Source organism: Zophobas morio, unplaced genomic scaffold, assembly GCF_036711695.1.
Source record: "Zophobas morio isolate AGI-343-1 ecotype UQ-CSIRO unplaced genomic scaffold, CSIRO_AGI_Zmor_V1 ptg000046l, whole genome shotgun sequence".
In the NCBI taxonomy this organism is placed as follows: domain Eukaryota; kingdom Metazoa; phylum Arthropoda; class Insecta; order Coleoptera; family Tenebrionidae; genus Zophobas; species Zophobas morio.
This window is the reverse complement of record NW_026972151.1, coordinates 3,844,468-3,862,551: the sequence shown is the minus strand read 5'-3', so window position 1 is coordinate 3,862,551 and position 18,084 is coordinate 3,844,468. Positions and strand designations below refer to the sequence as shown.

At 35.5% G+C, this 18,084-nt stretch overlaps 1 protein-coding gene across 3 annotated transcripts in view; it reads left to right on the top strand.

Annotated features, from left to right (window-relative positions):
- LOC135142394 (potassium channel subfamily K member 9) overlaps nucleotides 1-18,084 on the top strand; it is a 273,018-nt gene that overhangs the window by 77,801 nt on the left and 177,133 nt on the right. Inside the window, exon 2 of one of the 3 annotated variants that reach the window (XM_064074106.1) lies at nucleotides 12,604-12,791. In XM_064074106.1, coding sequence (XP_063930176.1) covers nucleotides 12,666-12,791 — 126 coding nt within the window. In that variant the 5' untranslated portion in view covers nucleotides 12,604-12,665. Of the gene's footprint in view, nucleotides 1-12,600; nucleotides 12,796-18,084 lie in introns of those variants that run through there. The other 2 variants (XM_064074107.1, XM_064074108.1) reach the window with 2 other exon arrangements.

The following is an 18,084-nucleotide window of genomic DNA, read 5'->3' as shown; positions in this document are numbered from 1 at the left end:
GGGACGACTGGACGCCAATTGCAGACAACGGGAAAACATGGGAAAATTTCCACTTTGTGTTTATTCCCAAACAGTAATTGATTAATTATTTTTTACCTCTAGGACATCGCTTGCAGCAGTGCTAGTTTTGTGTATTTTGTGAATAGCACTCTTTTATTTAGAAACCACGGTTTTGCAACTGCAATTTGTGTTAGATTTTCAAAGTTGAAAACAAGCCCTAGAAATAATGGAAGATTTATTTCAGTTTGAAAATAAGTTTTGTTTCTTAAAGTGTGTTGATGGTGTGTTTAAAAGTTATTAAAAAGTGAAAAATGTTTCTCGAGAAATGTAGAAAAAGCTAGCGCTGCCTGTTTTGATTTACTATCAGCGAAATCCAGGGAGATAAACGAACTCTAGTAAATTTATCAAAAGCGGGTGTTACGAAAAGCAAGCAAGATAATTATAAAGCTACTGCTGCTTGGTTATTTCGTGTAAAGATAGAATAAATTAAAAATTTTAATAAGTTTGTGGTAAATATATTCCATTCCGTGTGAAACAAAAGCTGATTATCACTTCCAGAAAAATTTGATAGTTATAATAATAGTTAAAAAAATCTTGGAAAGGAAAAAATGAATAATACGCCGAGAAGAATAAACTTAATTTAAAAGCAGCACACACACAAGCAACAAATAAAATTAATTCAAGACAAACCTCCAGAAGTTTCTAATTGCGTAACCATTACTCCTCACCTTGAGCAGAACAGCAAACCCCGAAACACTCCAAATTTATTTACGCACTTCTACTTTAATAAATCTAAACTGTTCTAAAATTAATTTGCTCCCATTGTAACAAAATTAGTTTCAATAACGCCTCGAAACAAATTACGACAAGATATTTCATCCAACACCCAAGCTCGTCTCATTTTAATAAGAACAAAATCTCCTTAACCGATAAACACATAAATAAATTGGAATATCCTAGCGAAACTACGTTTGCTCCCAGCTCGGCTGAATTAAGATTTGTGAAATTATATCAGAATTAGTGGAATAGCTACGTAATTGAAGGAATTTATTAATTTCATTATAAGATTTGCGAAATTCCTTAGGATATTAGACACTATTTACAACATCTCCTGGCAGGGCCGGCTCCAGACGGGGATTGTCAGAATTTCTAAAATGAGTAATTGTACTACTAAATCTCGTTTGACAGATTACTGAAAATTAAAACGCTAAAGAATATTTAAGTAAAGTTCGTTACTCCAAGGTCTATGAATTTTAAAATGCATGCACAAATTCTCTGAAGCCCCTCCTGTCCCCAACTTTCCGTAGTTTCGTGCGACGTCATTTAAAAATCGCTTATTTTAACGAGAAACTCACGTGGCAGTGGAGTAGATCAGAGCTGCTGGAAGTAGTTGTCATGGTGATGTAGTCACAGAAAAGGACCACGTTAGTGGGGTCGACGACGTCTTCAGACGTATTCGATGTGACTGAGACATGTTGGTTTGTGTATACGTTGACGTCGTCAGGTTTACATTTGCCTCACATAATTAAGCTAATCCTTGGCAGGATATTCCCTCGAAATTGATTTTTCTTATCGAGGGGGTGCAGGCATTCTGTTTAAGCGGATGTAAAGAAGTGTTTTCTTTCTTGAGAAATTTCGTATTGGGTAATTAATTGAGGGCGGCAGAAGCTCCGGCGACCCCAGTTTTACATTTTTTGCAAATTTTTCGTTCGAATTTTTGCTTTCACCCTTTTTTGTACCTATACAAAACACTTTTAATGTTTCTATTGTGTATTTTTTGAAACATGATGTTTCGATGTGTTGTAATTACTAATTAATGTAAATATTTTTTAAAAATAATACAGGGTGTCCCAACGTTTATTATAGAAAAATCATAACTAACATCAACTTAAGTTGTAAGAATTGTTTTTTAATTGAGTTAATTGAGTTTTTAATTAGAAAAGTTATTTTGTGAAAACAGTATATTTTTAATTTCTTGCTTTTTATGTTTGTACAAGTGATAACCTTTTAAGTCTGATCCACTTATTTAATATTACCAACCCACGTTTCATTCTTTCGACAATGCTATAAAAATGTATCAAGTACCTTTTAAAGTGTTATTGCCTGTTTTGCGTTTTTACAATTTTCTAAATGCTCCAGTTATTTTATTCTGCATTGTTTTACAGTGGCTATTTTGACACTTTAATGTTTTGCGATTAGTTTATTTGGGTTGTTATTGGAACTATAAATATGAAAAGGTCTTAATAATAAATACGATAATAAGTAGTTATCGTTTTAAAGGCAACAATAAAGACATAAAATAATTACCACTTTAAAATAATACTAAATTTAAACGATAGTTGTTTATAGAACTTTAAACAATTTTAAATTATGAGACGCTAATGACAATAATTTCAATAATTTACGTTAAAAATATTTTTTAAGGACATCCATCTCGATTGTGTAGAAATGTGCCTTATCCACAAAATTATTGGGAAATTATTCACGAAATTCATCCCAAGTCGCGTGAACAGAAAACTGCCTTCCACTTTCCACTTTCTGACCATTACAAAAGTACGCTTCATTCATAATGGATTTAACTTTAACAAGAATGCTACTTTTTAACAGTAGCGTAACGAAAGCTCTTAAAAAAATTATATTTAATTTTTACAGTTTAATTGGCGAACGACACAATAAAATCATAGCATTTGAAGCAACCACGTACTTTATCATGGATTGTTCCATTGCAATTAATATTGATCACCCGACATGTGCAATGAAAGTAAACGGAGAAAAATGGTTAAGTCGGTGGGAATTGAACCCACGCCTCTCGCACTCCGGGCAAGCATCCAGACCACTAGACCACGAGACGGCTTATCTTTTCTCCGCTTACCGACGTGTTATTGTGCCGCCAACATGCCTTGATTTTGTCGTTGTGTATGATCTTCATTTCCTCCACTTCATTTCTCACACATATTCATTTAAAAATCCCATCTTTCATATTCTTTGATTTTACGAGAAATTCCATGCTATGTTGTATTTGTCTTGAGGAATGAATATATACTCGTTATCAAATTGAAATGTAAATACCGGCATGTCGTTTAGTTGAAGGTCATTCTTTTACATTTTGTTTCCAGTTGTTTTAACATGTGTTCCATATTTTTTGAAGAATATGAGAGAAACACAACATCGTTCTCTAAGTACCATTTTTACTTTTCTGTGATAGTTTTGCAAAATGCTTGCAGTGCTTTTATTAGTGGGTGTTTTATTCACCTTGTTTAAGATTTTATAGTTCAATAATAAAAATATTATGGATGCGTACAATGGTGTGGCTGATAGTGTAGCTAATTTTTGTTCCGTAAAAAAATTCAAATTTCTGGAGAATTACCAGCAAGTAAAACAATCCGTAAACATAGTCGTCTGGGTAAAGTGCGAGAGAATACATGGAAAGGGCCGTCAACACAAATAACAGTAAGAACCACGAATAAACCGAAGAAAATAGTAAATATCCCAACGCCCTGACAAAAACCAAGGTCCGACGGGTCGACTGGCCTTTGGTAGATAGAAAAGAGCATAGAATTGGACTCGGAATAATTAAGAGAAATGGGGGGCGAAGAAAATAACAGGAAGAGGAAGAGCGACAGAGAGGAAGAAGAATCTGATGAGGAAGAGATATCAAAAAAAATTGGTCTAAAGACTTTAGACAGTACTTCCCTCGCTGTCGGAAACTTGACGACTGCATGCTTATTGTATTTTTTCTCATTACATTTTTGTAGTGGGAATTTAAAAAAAAATGCGATGACGTCATCAACATTTTTGCAAGGACACGTATATCAGTTGGGAGAGATGTAGTGTAATACTAAGAATAAAATTATTGTATTCCCAAATTTTCGGGAAAATGAATTGGGTCGTTTTGAATATTGATTTGTTATAATCAATAAAATAACGAAAAAATTTACTCACGTATACGACGCCGGTGAGAGGCAACTGAAAATCGTTTATGTATAAGCATTCTTAATTTAAGATGACAAGCGTAACAGCATACGTGAGAGTCAAACAGAGAAACTGTGACCAAAACGACCATCGGTTTTATTGCTTCGACTTCCGCTTATTATATAAAACATTGGGTTTTATTTTAATTTTTGACGGTGGAATTCACAATTGGTTGATTATAAACATGTCTATTCCACATTCGCGGAACCTAGCCAGCGCACAAAACAAATGCACGTCTGTAATGTTAAAGTCGATGTAAATAAGCGTGCTACCCTTATGTTTCAACCGAGTTTTTACTTTAAAAAATTTTGTGTTTACCAAATTGGGTTGGTCCAATGTAATACTAATAATAAGTGTTGCCTTTAATTTAATCAATAAAATAAATTGACTTCATTAATTTTTTTGAGCCACTCTTAAGAAAATCTAAAAAATATGAATGGAATGATAAATCACAAGTACAAACTCATCATATTTTTTGCATTTTAGATAGGATTTATTCAGCAAAATTTAAGGGTGACGTCATCAATTTTTTAGGAGGGATGAACAAATACATTTTGAACAAAAGTTTACCATGCTTATAATAACTTTAAAATATCTCCAAGATTTCAAAGCATTCGGTTTTGTAATTCCTGATTAAATCGATAAAATAAATTCACGCATTCATTAATTTTTTTGAGTCACTTGTATATGCAAATCCAAAAATATGAATGGAATGATAAATCACAAGTACAGACTCATCATATTTTGTACATTTTAGATAGGATTTATTCAGCAAAATTTTGGGGTGACGTCATCAATTTTTTAGGGGGGATGAGCAAATACATTTTGATAAAAAATTTACCATGCTTATAATAACTTTAAAACATCTCCAAGATTTCAAAGCAGTCGGTTCTGTAAATCCTGATTAAACCAATAAAATAAATTCATGCATTCATTAATTTTTTTGAGTTACCCTGTATATGCAAATCCAAAAAATATGATTGGAATGATAAATCACAAGTACAGACTCATCATATTTTGTACATTTTAGATAGGATTTATTCAGTAAAATTTTGGAGTAACGTCATCAATTTTTTAGGGGGGAAGAGCAAATACATTTTGATAAAAAATTTACCAAGCTTATGATAACTTTAAAACATCACCAAGATTTCAAAGCATTCGGTTCTGTAATTCCTGATCAAATCAATAAAATAAATTGACGCATTCATTAATTTTTTTCAGTCACCCTGTATATGCAAATTGAAAAAATCAGAGGAGGCCAGAGAGAAGAGCAGAAACAAGTACAAAAGAAAAAGAACTTTAAGTAATGAAAGTATAGCAATGCCAGCAAGAGAAGAGATAGAGGAGATCATAAATCAGATGAGAAATAACAAAAGCCCAGGGAGAAATGGAATTACAAAAGAAAACCTAAAATATGGAGGTGAAAAACTGAAAGATGATATCCAACTGGTAATAAAGCAAATTTGGAAAACGGAAGAAATGCCGGATAGCACTAATAATGCCGCTCTTTAAAAAAGGTGACAGAAGAAGCTGAAAATTACCGTGGGATTGCGTTATTAGACGTTACGTACAAATTACTGGCATCGATAATAAAAAGAAGACTTGAAGGATATATGGAAGAAGCTCTAGGAGAATATCAAGGAGGCTTTAGAAAAGGAAGAGGGAGAATTGATCAAATATTTATGTTGAAGCAACATGGTAAGAAACTACGAATATGAAATTCCTACTCATTTACTCTTCGTGGACTGCAAAAGAGCTTACAATACGGTGAACAGGAAGAAGTTAATAAACATATGGAGAGCACTAGATATTCCCGAAAAACTAATAAATCTAATAAAAATGACATTGAAAAACACAATAAGCAGATAGTAAAAATACAAGGAGAAACTAGCGATAGTTTCAATGTTAGGCAAGGACTCAGACAAGGTGATCCGTTGTCAACAACTCTATTCAATCCGGTTCTAGAGAGTATTATAAGGAAAAGTGATATATAAAGGGAGGATCTACTATTCAATAGAAGCCTACGCAGATGATTTAGTCCTACTAGCTAGGAACAGAAAGGTATTAGAAAGGAAAACAGCAAAGCTAATGAGAGCAGAAGAGGTAGGCTTAGAATTTAATATAAAAAAACAAAATATATGGAACTGAAGAATAACTGTGGGAGTAGAAGCAAAAACAACTTAGAAATAGACAGACAAGAAGGAATAAAATTAGAATTTGAAGAAGTAGAAAAGTTTATGTACTTAGGGGTGTTGATAAGCAACAAATGCCAAAAAGACATAGAAATAGAACTGAGAATTGCTAAAAGTAACAACTGTGCAGGAGGATTAAGAAAAATTATGAAAAGTAAAGAAATATCAAGGCAAACAAAACTAAGAATATATATAAAACCATAGTGAGATCAACCCTAACATACGCATGCTAGACATGGATTATGACAAATAAAATGACACAAAGACTGGAAATTTGGGAAAGGAAGATATTTAGAAGAATCTTTGGAAGGAAACAAACAGAAGAAGGATTGGAAAGAACAACTAATGAAGTAATATATGATTTATATACTGACGTAGTTGTAAGCAGTTTCATAAAAATAAAAATATTGTAATGGTTAGGACACCTAGAAAGAATGACCCAAGAAAGAGAAGTTAAAATGGTGGCGTGGAAAATTCCTGAGGGCAAAAGGAAAAGAGGCAGGCCAAAGAAGAAGTTGAAAGAAGTGATAGAGGAAGACCTAGCAGAAAAACAAGTACAGGATTGGGGGAAGAACGCATAAAACCGAAAGGAATGGAGACGCAACTCCAAGCTATGGGCCTAAATGGCCTGCGAGAAGTTTAATATATGTAATAAAAATATTATAATATGCCTTTTTAAAATGGATAGAGAGCAGACGGATTTCTCTGTTAGTCTTCCTTTTGATAATAATCTGGTTAAAGACGAATATATTGTCTACGTCAACTCGAAATTCGCTTTGTTTTTCTGATTCTATTCCTCTGTATACTTGTGATAGAACAATATATACTATATTTCTTAAAACACTTTAATACAGTTGACTAAACGTTTATACAATTGTAATGTTAGAGTAGTTTTCCCATTTTTGTTTCTCCCTTTTTTATGGTAGATATACGCTATCTTCCCTCTTGACTCTACATTGATACATTTCATGAATAGTTTTGCTATCACTAAATAGTTTCTCGTTTAATATGAATTCAGCTTTAATGTTCGTCGTACTTCGCGAACTCTTCATTTCCGCTCCTCCATAGTTTATTATTTCGTTTATTATTAATTCCTCCTGCTTTGTTTGCTTTAGACTGGCTCTTTGTTGTATTCCTTTATTGTCGGTTTATTTATTTCTTCCTGTGAAGTTATTTCGCTTTCTCATTCTACCGAATTCATTTCTGTTTTCGTTTTTTAGTAATTTCCTGAAATGTTTCTCTCCTTGTTTGTTTTCAATTATTTGCTAATGCTATTACATTTCTGTTTTGTTTCATTATGTATTTATATAACTTGGCATTGTTCGTATTGTCCTTATCCAGCTTGTCCGGTATTCCGTTTATTCATTTTGCTCGTTTTGTTTCTTTATCGTTCATGGTTGCTAACCTCAGTTTGCATCTTCCCTCTCTCTGTTTTTATGCTATCCCATTCTATTCTGTTCACCATTTCTAGGTTTATTTTCATTCATATTTTATTACTAGCTCTATTCATCTGTGTCCATGTTTTCGCCTCTTATATCATGCATCATCTTGGATCTTTCCTGTGATATTATTACGTGATTAATCTGATCTTCCTTTGTTCTTTCCGGCATTATGTATGTTGTTTTGTGTTCCGGCTTGTATTTGAACTTAGTACTGGCTATAAACGCGTCTAATTCTAGTGCTATATTACAAACTCCCGCTCCATTTTCGCCTGTTCTTTCGTGTATTGTTTCCTTTCCTGCTATGGTTCCTAGAAAAATTTCATTCTCTATCTTGGCATTAAAATCTCCAACGGGTAGGACTGTATCGTTTCATAAAAATTTTTGGCACTCATTTATTACTTCCTGACAGCATTTTTCTTTAACCTCATCTGCTTCTACTTCTGTGTTGACGTCGACACTCAGCTAGGACAAATTTGCAGTTCTATTTTATATCCTTATAGATACGACACCCTTTCGATTATTTTTCTGAATTCCATCACGTTTTCTTTAATCTTATTAATTACCATTAATCCGATTCCACGCATTCCTTGTTTGTCTTCCCCTCGGTACAGAATCGAATAACTCTTCATCGAATATGCTTTTTCCTTTCCACCTTATTTCTTGTAATGCTAAGATGTCTATTTTTATGCTATATATTTTATTGCCTATTTCTTTCTTTTAGCCCGCTACTAATGACATTCTTATGTTCAATGTTCCCATTTTGATACATTTTCCATTTTTGTTATTATTCGTAATGTTTTTCTGTGTCCGATTGCTGTCTTTTTTAATCTTTTCTTTATTCTCCTCTTTTAGTTTGTTTGCTGTGCCAATGATCTTCCTGAATTACTTACTTATACCGTCACTACTTGGAGATATTTTGCTCACCGTACGTTTCGTCACGTCTTGCAATTCTTCCTTTTCCAGGTTCTTCGCTTTAACACTCCATGTTCGGAGTTTAATTAAGATTGATATATTTCCTCCTATTTTGAATCCTTCCAATCTTCTGAGTTCTTCCATATCTAATTCTGGATTAATTCTCGCATTTGTATCGACGTCTCTTCTACTTCATTCACTATCCCCTGCTTCAGTATGATGCTTTTCGTTATTTCATTTTCCACTTCTTTTTGAAATTTGTTTACATTTTTGAATTTTTGGGCCTCGTGTTTTAATTTATTTATTGTTTCTCTGGTTTAAACTACTTCTTCTTCTAATCGTCATTTGCATGCTTATTTGCGTAGTTGTGATCTTTTCCATTTCTACTTTTCCGGTGCTCATTATTTGGGTTCACTCTCTCTAAATTAGTAAGTACGGCTCTGTTTGTACCTTATTTTTGCCTCTTTTTGCTCTACGCGCGGCGATGTGATAAGAATTGACAACCGGCTTAACACTTCGAAACTTTGAAGGCCTACCTTTATTTTCTTTTGTTCTTGGAGTCTTTCATTAGGATCAGCGCCTGTCGGATCACCTTCTAATTTCTTTCGAGTCGATTTATTTGCAAAAGTGATTCCCCACGTGTTTGCGTTTCCATTGCCAGGACCGAACGCTGATTTTATTCCTTAATGGACTTTAGACCTTCGACAAATTTTTTGGAAATTCAAAGGTGTGTAATATTAAATTGTATATGCCAAAACAATGAGATTTTAGATAAAGACTCGACCAGAACCAGCAACATAACCTAATAAAATATTTTGTGCAGTTTGTGCATTTATTCCGTTTAAATTGACCTACAATAATCGTCATATTGGATAAAATAATTTAATTTGAGTCGTTCAGTGATTACTGAGCGAGGTAGCGCGAGTACATTCCTAGCTTGACGGGCTCCCAGGACATGTCACAATGCTGCCGACGAGTGTAATTCGAGATGGCTCGTCTGACGGGGTCGCGCACTATAACGAATAAATGGATAAATTTGTGCATTTATTCCGTTTAATTTGTTCTACAATAATCATCACACTGGATAAAATAATTCATTTTGAGTTGTTCGTTGATTTCTAAGAATAATTTCTAATTTTACTTTGACATTTGGATTTTGCATGGTTAATTAATCCAAAGAGGCGACAGCCGAACTTCAACAGTGCGACGGAACATTTCGCAACAAATCGGATCGGGTGCGAATTTCAAAATACGGTTTTTAAAACCTTTTTACAGTAAATGAGCGCTATGCAACGATTTGAAAAAATACTGGCCGATAGCTCTCTCTTCGACCTCCACAAAGACATCACTCAATAATAGCTTTAAAGTGATCTGGGGAGATATTATAAAATAAAAAGCATGTTAATTCCCTATGTCCAGACTTGGATGCGGCATCCTGTATAATTACATTAACGGACAGTCCAATTTTATTTTTGAAAATGACACATTTTGACGTAAAAATTTCTTTCTTGGTAACCAGGAGGTTTTGCACATTGACGTCATCAACGGTTTTTGTAAATGGTAACCCAAAATTTTTATTTCGGCTTTTCATAGATCTTTTTATTAAGTAGTTAAATGGTCGGATAAAATATTGAACTTTACTTACTTCACGACCATTTAACTAATAAAAAGATCAATCAGAATCCGAAAGAAAAAGTTGTGGTAGCCACTTAAAAAAATCGTTGATGACGTCATTGTGCAAAAACGACTGGTTACAAAAGTAAATTTTTACGTCAAAAAGTATCATTTAAATTGAACTACGATTTGTCAAGGAAACTTCAATTAACGGAATTAAGAATTTTCTGCGAAATTTTATCAACACCCCGTATATTTTGTTAAAGGTTTAAACATTAGTAATATACTTTTACCCGGAATTCTCTGTGTACCGCACCGGTGTAAAAATCAACATAAAATATGATCTAGTTTGTGGAAAAATATGTGTGTTGATTACCTGTCGTGTTGTCACATAAAACTTCTCAGACGCGGTTTTCCTTCAACATTTCGTTTCATCTTGCCTATACTATCTGCCACATTACCCAAAAAAAGACGGAGATATTTGTACGTGGCTTGCAAGGAACAATTCAATTTTATACTCCATTTCTGTAAGGTGGAAACTTTTTCGGGGAGCATTGTGTGATATATTGTTGAGAAATGACGACCTATTTACCGTGTTTAGATAAAACCAGGACCGTCTGCAGGAGTACACAGCAGAAAACAGGTCGATTAACTTTATAACCCACTTTCTCAAACAGATATTCGTCAATTTTTGTCTTAATATTTCATTTTAAAAATTGAAGATAAATTATTCCTAATCATTTTAGTTTCAGTACAATTGCTTGGGTAGCAAATGGGAAGGATATCGCCCACATGCCCCCATATCATTCTAAAATATTCAAGCTTTTGTGGCAACCCCTTTTCAAATCAACTGTTGAAAGGTTAGCTACAAAAGGAAACAATGAGCTTTAAACTTATTACACGAAAAATCAGTTCAATCGCAATTTTAATCTCATTTCCATTAGCAACGTGATTAATGAAAGTTTAAACCTTTTAGCACTCAAGACTAGCTCCAAGAACTAGATCTTATAAACGCAAAGTGCACTTTAAAGTAGGTATTTAAAAAACAATCCCATTAAACATTAAACATTTTCTTTAAACTACACAAAGTAAAAATGGTGGATGCGCCGGGCCAGCCAGCAACTTTGATGAGTTGTTAAACTCCTTAATAGCTCTAAGCGAAACTCTAACTTATTTTTCTCACACTTTGAACATTTAAATTATCAATTCCCTAGAACCGAAAATTGAAATTACTACAAAAGCTATTTTTGCAGTAGTACTCGTAATTTGAATAACAAACTTCGATCGAACTTCGCCAATTATGGTGATTACGTTGCTGCCGGCGGCAATAATTTTGGACAAAGAGTATGCAAGTAGCTTTGTACTATTTATATAAAAACGGCATAACAATATAAGCGTTGTAAAAGTTGGAGAAGTTCGTATCTTTTTAGAACCGCTATAAAATTGGGAGTTTTCAACGGAATGCTATAAAATTTTGCCGAATCAAAGGTTAAATGAACATCGTAAATTAGGCGTATCTACTAAATTATCTTAAGAGTAATTCGGAAGAAAGTGCAGAGGTATAAATGGTGGATGCGCCGGGCAAGTTTGGCCAACTTCAATTTGTGGCTTGATTTATTTTAAGTGGGATTAGTTTACCGGGATTTTGTGGTTTATGGGTCGAAGAGTGGCAAATCTGGTAAAAGTCCATTTTTAAATCAGACCAGTGTTCACACTTATTCATTATTTTATACGAACAAATTGATTTTTGGGTATATATATTATGTTATTGTGTGTGTTTAGTTGAATTATTGGTGTTTCCGCCAAACAACACATATTCAGGTATGGTTTATAATTTATTGTTCACTGATTAATATTTATTTGTGTATTATATAAATATAATGTTAGTACATATTACATATTATTTTATTATGAACATTTGTTTTTTTGTGAAACTATTGTAAATGTCATTACTCATTAATTAAAGATTTTATATTCACAATATATCTGTACCTATATTTACCAATCCGAGAGATATGTTTATTATTTAACTTTATTTAGTATAATTGGTGTAAAACAAGCAAAATACAGTTCGTTTAAAATTGACAAAAATGAACCAGGGCAATTGGAGTCAATTTGTGGGTTGGGGCGAAATCACTGAATGTTTCTGGACTACATTTTAACCATTTTTTACGCCTACCCAACACCCAAGACTTTAAGCTAACCTCTCTCGACTAACCAATTTTTACCGGATTTACCAGTGTGTGGACTTAACTTAATGCAGGACGTAAATATCCTGAGTACACTCCACTTTTCCCGTAGTTCTAATGAATGTGGCGACTCCACCATGTGAAAACTCCACCACGGCCAAACTCATTATCCTTTCTGCAATTAATTATTATTCATTGCATAAACTTTCTGTGCAATTATTTACATTTAATCTGTGCTGTTTATCCTGCGACATTACATCAAATATGTTTTCGTTTCAGCAGAATGGCGGCGAACGAGCGGTTGAGAAGATGACACAAGCGAACTATGTCCGGAAGTCTATAAAATGGAACGCAAGAGGTCTGTCAGACGACACCGAAGATATGAGAGACCTTTCGCAAAAAAGTGCAAAGATTTATGCAGGCAATTTATCGCTTTTCTGTTTAGTAATGTCGGAATCATAGGACTTGTGGTGAGTATTTTTTCCGGAGTGTAGACCCTCATCAAAATGTTGTGACGTGTGGGAGATTTTTAATGGGAAGGTCAAACGGAAAAGGGATTTGTTTGATTGGGTTTGTGTACTGAGGGATATAGAGATTTTTGGTTTCCTTTTTGGCTGAATTTTTTATACAAACGTGGAGTTGCACGTGAAATCTATAATCTGTCTGTCTACGGCGTTTTTCATTTGTTTTGAAGGTAAATAATTGTCATATTGTAGATCGTACTATTAGCCATTTTTTGCACCGAGTCCTGCAGCCTAGTTGGTCACCCATCGTGACTCTAGGTAGCGTTGCTTAACTCACTTTATCACTACGCCGGGACTTTGACCCGTTCCGTACCGCAAAACGCAAACCCCTACTAGTAGTGTGAAATACAGACAATCAGTGTAGTTATCTATAAATAAATCTCTGGAAGCTTTTCTGCATAAATACCCGATGAATTTTATGCCGAACTCTGTTTATTTTTATGTGTCAGTGTTCTGCGGGCTTTCAAACAGTGGAGGTTTAAATTTTCCGATAACGGTATTTAGCGTTTTATTAAAGGAGAAAGATAATAAATATCTACGGCAGGATATATTGAAGCCAAGCGGCATCTATTTTGCAGCTCCCTTAATTTGAAATATTCAAGATTCATTCGTGCGTGTACGTAAAGAATTAAAATAACATCAATCTAACTTTCCTAAGAAATAAATGTGTTGGGATTCGTTATAAATTTTCCAGTTGTGTGTCGAGTCTGATTAAGCAGACTAAATAAAATGTTATTTATTTGAACTTGTTTAATTTTGCGTGGCAGTGTACCCTAGATCTACATTTTCGTTAACCATTGATTATTCTTTGATTTTTTGTTTTATTTATTTATTTATTTATTTATTTATTTATTTATTTCCACTTTTAATATGCATCTTTTTTTCCACGATTTGTTCAATTATTAGAACAATGACGTTTATTTCTGCAGCTTCTCTTTCTTATTTTATTTATAACTAATGAACAATTATTACTTTCCGCGCCGAGAAAACGAAGCGTGAGGAGAACTCGTGTAGTGTGTCCTAGGCAACCAGTAATACTGTGGTCACTGGTCGTACCATACGACAAAAAAAGTTAACCGAGGGCGACCGTGACGAACTAAAACATCAAAAGCGTGTGGCGCAGCTTCAGTCATGCAACACTTTCTGTACTGTCTTTGTTATTTTCAATTATAGCGAGTGTTTTGAGTTTATTAGGAAATTCCATTCAAAATGGTTTTCACCTGTGAACACAATTCGTAATGAATATCAAAATAAACGTGGAGAAGGGGTCTGTGAAACTAAACAATCTTTTCACAAATTTCAAAATGTTGATGTTCTTTACGGTGACTTTGTCCACACACTGAAGTATAGGGTCGATTTATTCAGCTTTGGATTTATAATAAGGCACACTAGGCACTGGCCTTGGGCATTAAAGCTGAAGGGGTCCCAAAACCTTTGGAAATGTATATTTAAAATAAAAAAATGCAACATTTTATTATCTTAGTACTCATTGACAAATTTTTAATTGTTCGGGTAATTCTTTGTGGTAGGTCACCGCTGCTGACACAGGAAATCACATGTGCAGAGGCGGCCAGTTTGCGAGCAAATCAGTACGGAATACTAAACGTTATAGAACCCGTCTCCTTATGCTAACAAAGATTGGTTTGCCGTAGAAACCGTGTGCAAGACCATAAAGTAGTTTCCGAAATTCCTGAGAATTTAAATAGGAGATTTTCTAAACAGGTCATTTAAGAAACAATATGTTTCAGCATCGTACAGTAGCAGATTTAGTAGCTTAGTAGCTTTCGGCCCTGTATAGGTGAATTAATTTATCATTATCTTCACATAATCACAGCACGTCGTATGAATTAGGAAAATATTTTGCTACAATATTTCATCAGCCAGAAAAATGTCCGCGTTCTTATTAAAACCAAGGCGATTTTGGTGGAAGGTATGGGAAAAATATTAACTATTTTTAGTTTGAAAACGGTTTTAAAAGTGAGGTTATGATTCATTCATCCGATGTGACAAATGTAGAAGCTACGTTGCCAAGGTTAGATTTTCTGTGTTGGATGGTATAGTCTTTGCCATTTCTATTGAAACACCACTTGTTAATCGTCAATTTGGCAACGTTCATATTCAAACAATTTTCTAACTAAAAGCCGTTGTCAATCAACCGAAAGCTGTTACCAATTGCTAAATTTTAAGCAAAATCAACAGATGGTGCTTTAATAGAAATGGCAAAGACATTACGATAAGCTTCTGTTGTGTTAATAAATGCGAATTGAGTCGAAGAACAACGTGTATTTATTAACGTACTATTACAAGTGTGTTTCTACATTTTCCACCTGTCACTTGTCAATGCCAATCTGCATTCCCGGCCGTACATGTCGGTACGTTAGGACACTACATCATTCCCCCTTTTTTTTAACAAAATGAAAAGATACAAAATTATAATTAGCAAACAAAATTTTTGGTCCACGGAGGCGGTTGCCTTTGTCTCGCGGAACGCCTCTCCGTTGGTTCTTGTCGTTCTTGTTGGATATCTTCCACTGAAGGCTGGATTGGGTTTTCTCCTTCTCGTTCCTTGTTGTAGGGCTTCACACGGGATGTGTTCCTGTGTACTTTACGCCCATCAGGTGTTTCGATAGTCACGGAGTTGCCCAGTTTATTCGCCACTCTACCAGGTTGCGGGAGATACGGTGTCTCTAGTTTGTTGGAAGTAACGTCTCTTCTCAGTAGTACTTCATCTCCGATTTCAACTTCAGACGGCCTGCTTCGTCTGTGCGTGTCAGCATATGATTTGTTCGCTTCTTTCTTCTCCAAGTCTTGATCTCGCACCTCGGTGTCGGTAATTGGCTTGAAGAAATTGTTCTGGTAACTAGGTAGTTTATCTCGGAGTTCCCTCCCGAACATGAGATATGCTAGTGTTTTCCCCGTTACGCAATGTGGTGTCGTGTGGTACGCAAACAAGTATTGTCTTAAGGCTCTGATGATGTTTTCTCCTGAAGCTTGCGCTATTCGAAGTCTTTTCAGCAAGGATTTATTTTGTCACTCGACTTCTCCGTTTGCTTGAGGCCATTTCGGGGTGTTTATTCTGAGCGTGATGCCGTTTTGCAAACAGTAGGCTTGTAAATTGAGTTCCATTATCTGCAATGATGTTCTCTGGGAGGCCAAATCTTGAAAATATTTCCTCCAATTCTTCAATGGTCTTCCGTGCACTGATGGATTTTATGACTCTTGCTTCGTAGAAGCGGCTATAATAGTCTATAACGAAAAAAGTGTATGTATCTCCTTGAAGTGGTCCTAGGAAGTCCATTGCAACCATTTTCCAGGGACCTCCCGGGAGTCTCGTCATGGTCAGTGGTTCTGGTGGTTGCGCAGCGCTCACTAGTTGGCATCCGTGGCAATGCTTGCAGAATGTCTCGACGTCTTTTTCCATGCCAAACCACCAAACTTTAGTTCTCAGTCGTTGTTTCATTTTGACGATTCCCTGATGACCTTCATGGGCTAATTTTAAGACTCTTTGCCGTAATGAAGGCGGAATTAATATTCTTGTGCTTCTAAGCACAATGTCGTCAATAATACATAGTTCTGTTTTGATCAGTTCGTATTTCCGCAGTCTCACTGGACATTTATCTTCTCGGATCGCATCTCTAAGGTCTTGCATCTCCGTGAATTTTTCTCGGATCTCTTCAATGCTCATTGAATATGGAACTGCTTCCTTCGCGACCCATTGGACGTGATGTTCATCATCGGCGATGTTTGATTTTGTATTCGTGTCAGTTAGCCTGGACAATGGGTCTGCAATATTTTTCTTGCCTGGTTGGTATATAACGTTGAAGTTATATCCCACAAGCCTCATGACCCATCTTTCTACTCGTGCACAAGGCTTTGATCTGGGTGAGAATATGAATTCTAACGGCTTGTGGTTTGTAATTATATCAAATTCAGCGCCGTATACGTACAGGTGAAATCTTTCACATGCCCATACTAGACTTAGGGCCTCTTTTTCAGTTTGGCTGTACTTCTTTTCTGCGTCTGTTAAGGCTCGACTTGGGTATTCAATGATCTTCTCCCCCCCATTCTGCATTTGGACGAGAACTGCACCTAAGCCATACGAACTTGCATCAGCTATGATCGTTGATTTACAACGTGGATAGAAGAATCCCAGGGTTTTACTCTTCATTAGTTCCCCTTTAAGTCGTTCAAACGCCTTGCTTTGTTCTCTTCTCCATTGGAACTGTACGTCTTTTCTAATCAGTTTCCTAAGCGGAGCAGTTAACGCAGTAACTGCTTAGCTCGGTTTTTGTTTTCGGAGCCCGAAAGTTTTTGATTGTTTCGATTCGGCTTCTTAGCGGTCGTACACCTTCTTCGCTGATCTCATGGCCCATAAATTCTAATTTCTTCTGTGCTATCTTGCACTTGTCTTTGTTCACTGTTATGCCAGAATTCTCAAGTCGTTTGAGTAGTTCGAGTAAATTTCTATTATGTTCTTCTAGAGTTCTCCCATGGACCAAGAAGTCATCTACATATATTTCTACACCGTGTAGGTCTTCAGCAAGTTGTTCCATGATGCGTTGGAATATCTCGGGTGCACAGTTTATGCCAAAAAATAGTCTCTTGAATCGGTAAAGCCCATCGCATGTAGCGAATGTTGTGATTTCTCTGCTACTCTCTTCTAATTCGATTTGATGAAAAGCTGATTTTAAGTCAATTTCTGAAAACCATTTGCTTCCATTTAAGCTCAGAATCAAATCGTTGATTGTTGGAATTGGATGACGTTCTCGGATTATGGCTTCGTTTGCTGCCCTCATGTCGACACACATGCGTATTTCTTCATTTTTCTTTGTTGTACAAACTACTGGTGATACCCATCGCGCCGGTTCGTTGACCTTCTCAATTATATCGCTTTCTATTAGCTCCCTCAGTTTTTCCTTTACCAAAGGTCGTAGCTGGAACGGTATTCTTCTGCCAGTCTGTGCCAACCAACGGTGGAATTTTTTCATCAATAGCGATTTTCAAGGAGTAATCATGGAGTTTCCCGATTCCTTCGCCCATCGCGTTAGGAAATTTTTTGCTTAGCGATTCGATGGAACGGACCTCTATGCTGCTGACGTTTCGTAGCGGGAGTCCTGTTCGCAGGATGCCCAACGTCCTAGCAGTGCTCTTTCCGATCATTGGTGTAGCCTTGACATCAACGACGTAGAACTTGATCGAGTCTAGCTTCCTTCCATTTTCTAGTTCTACGGTGGTGTGG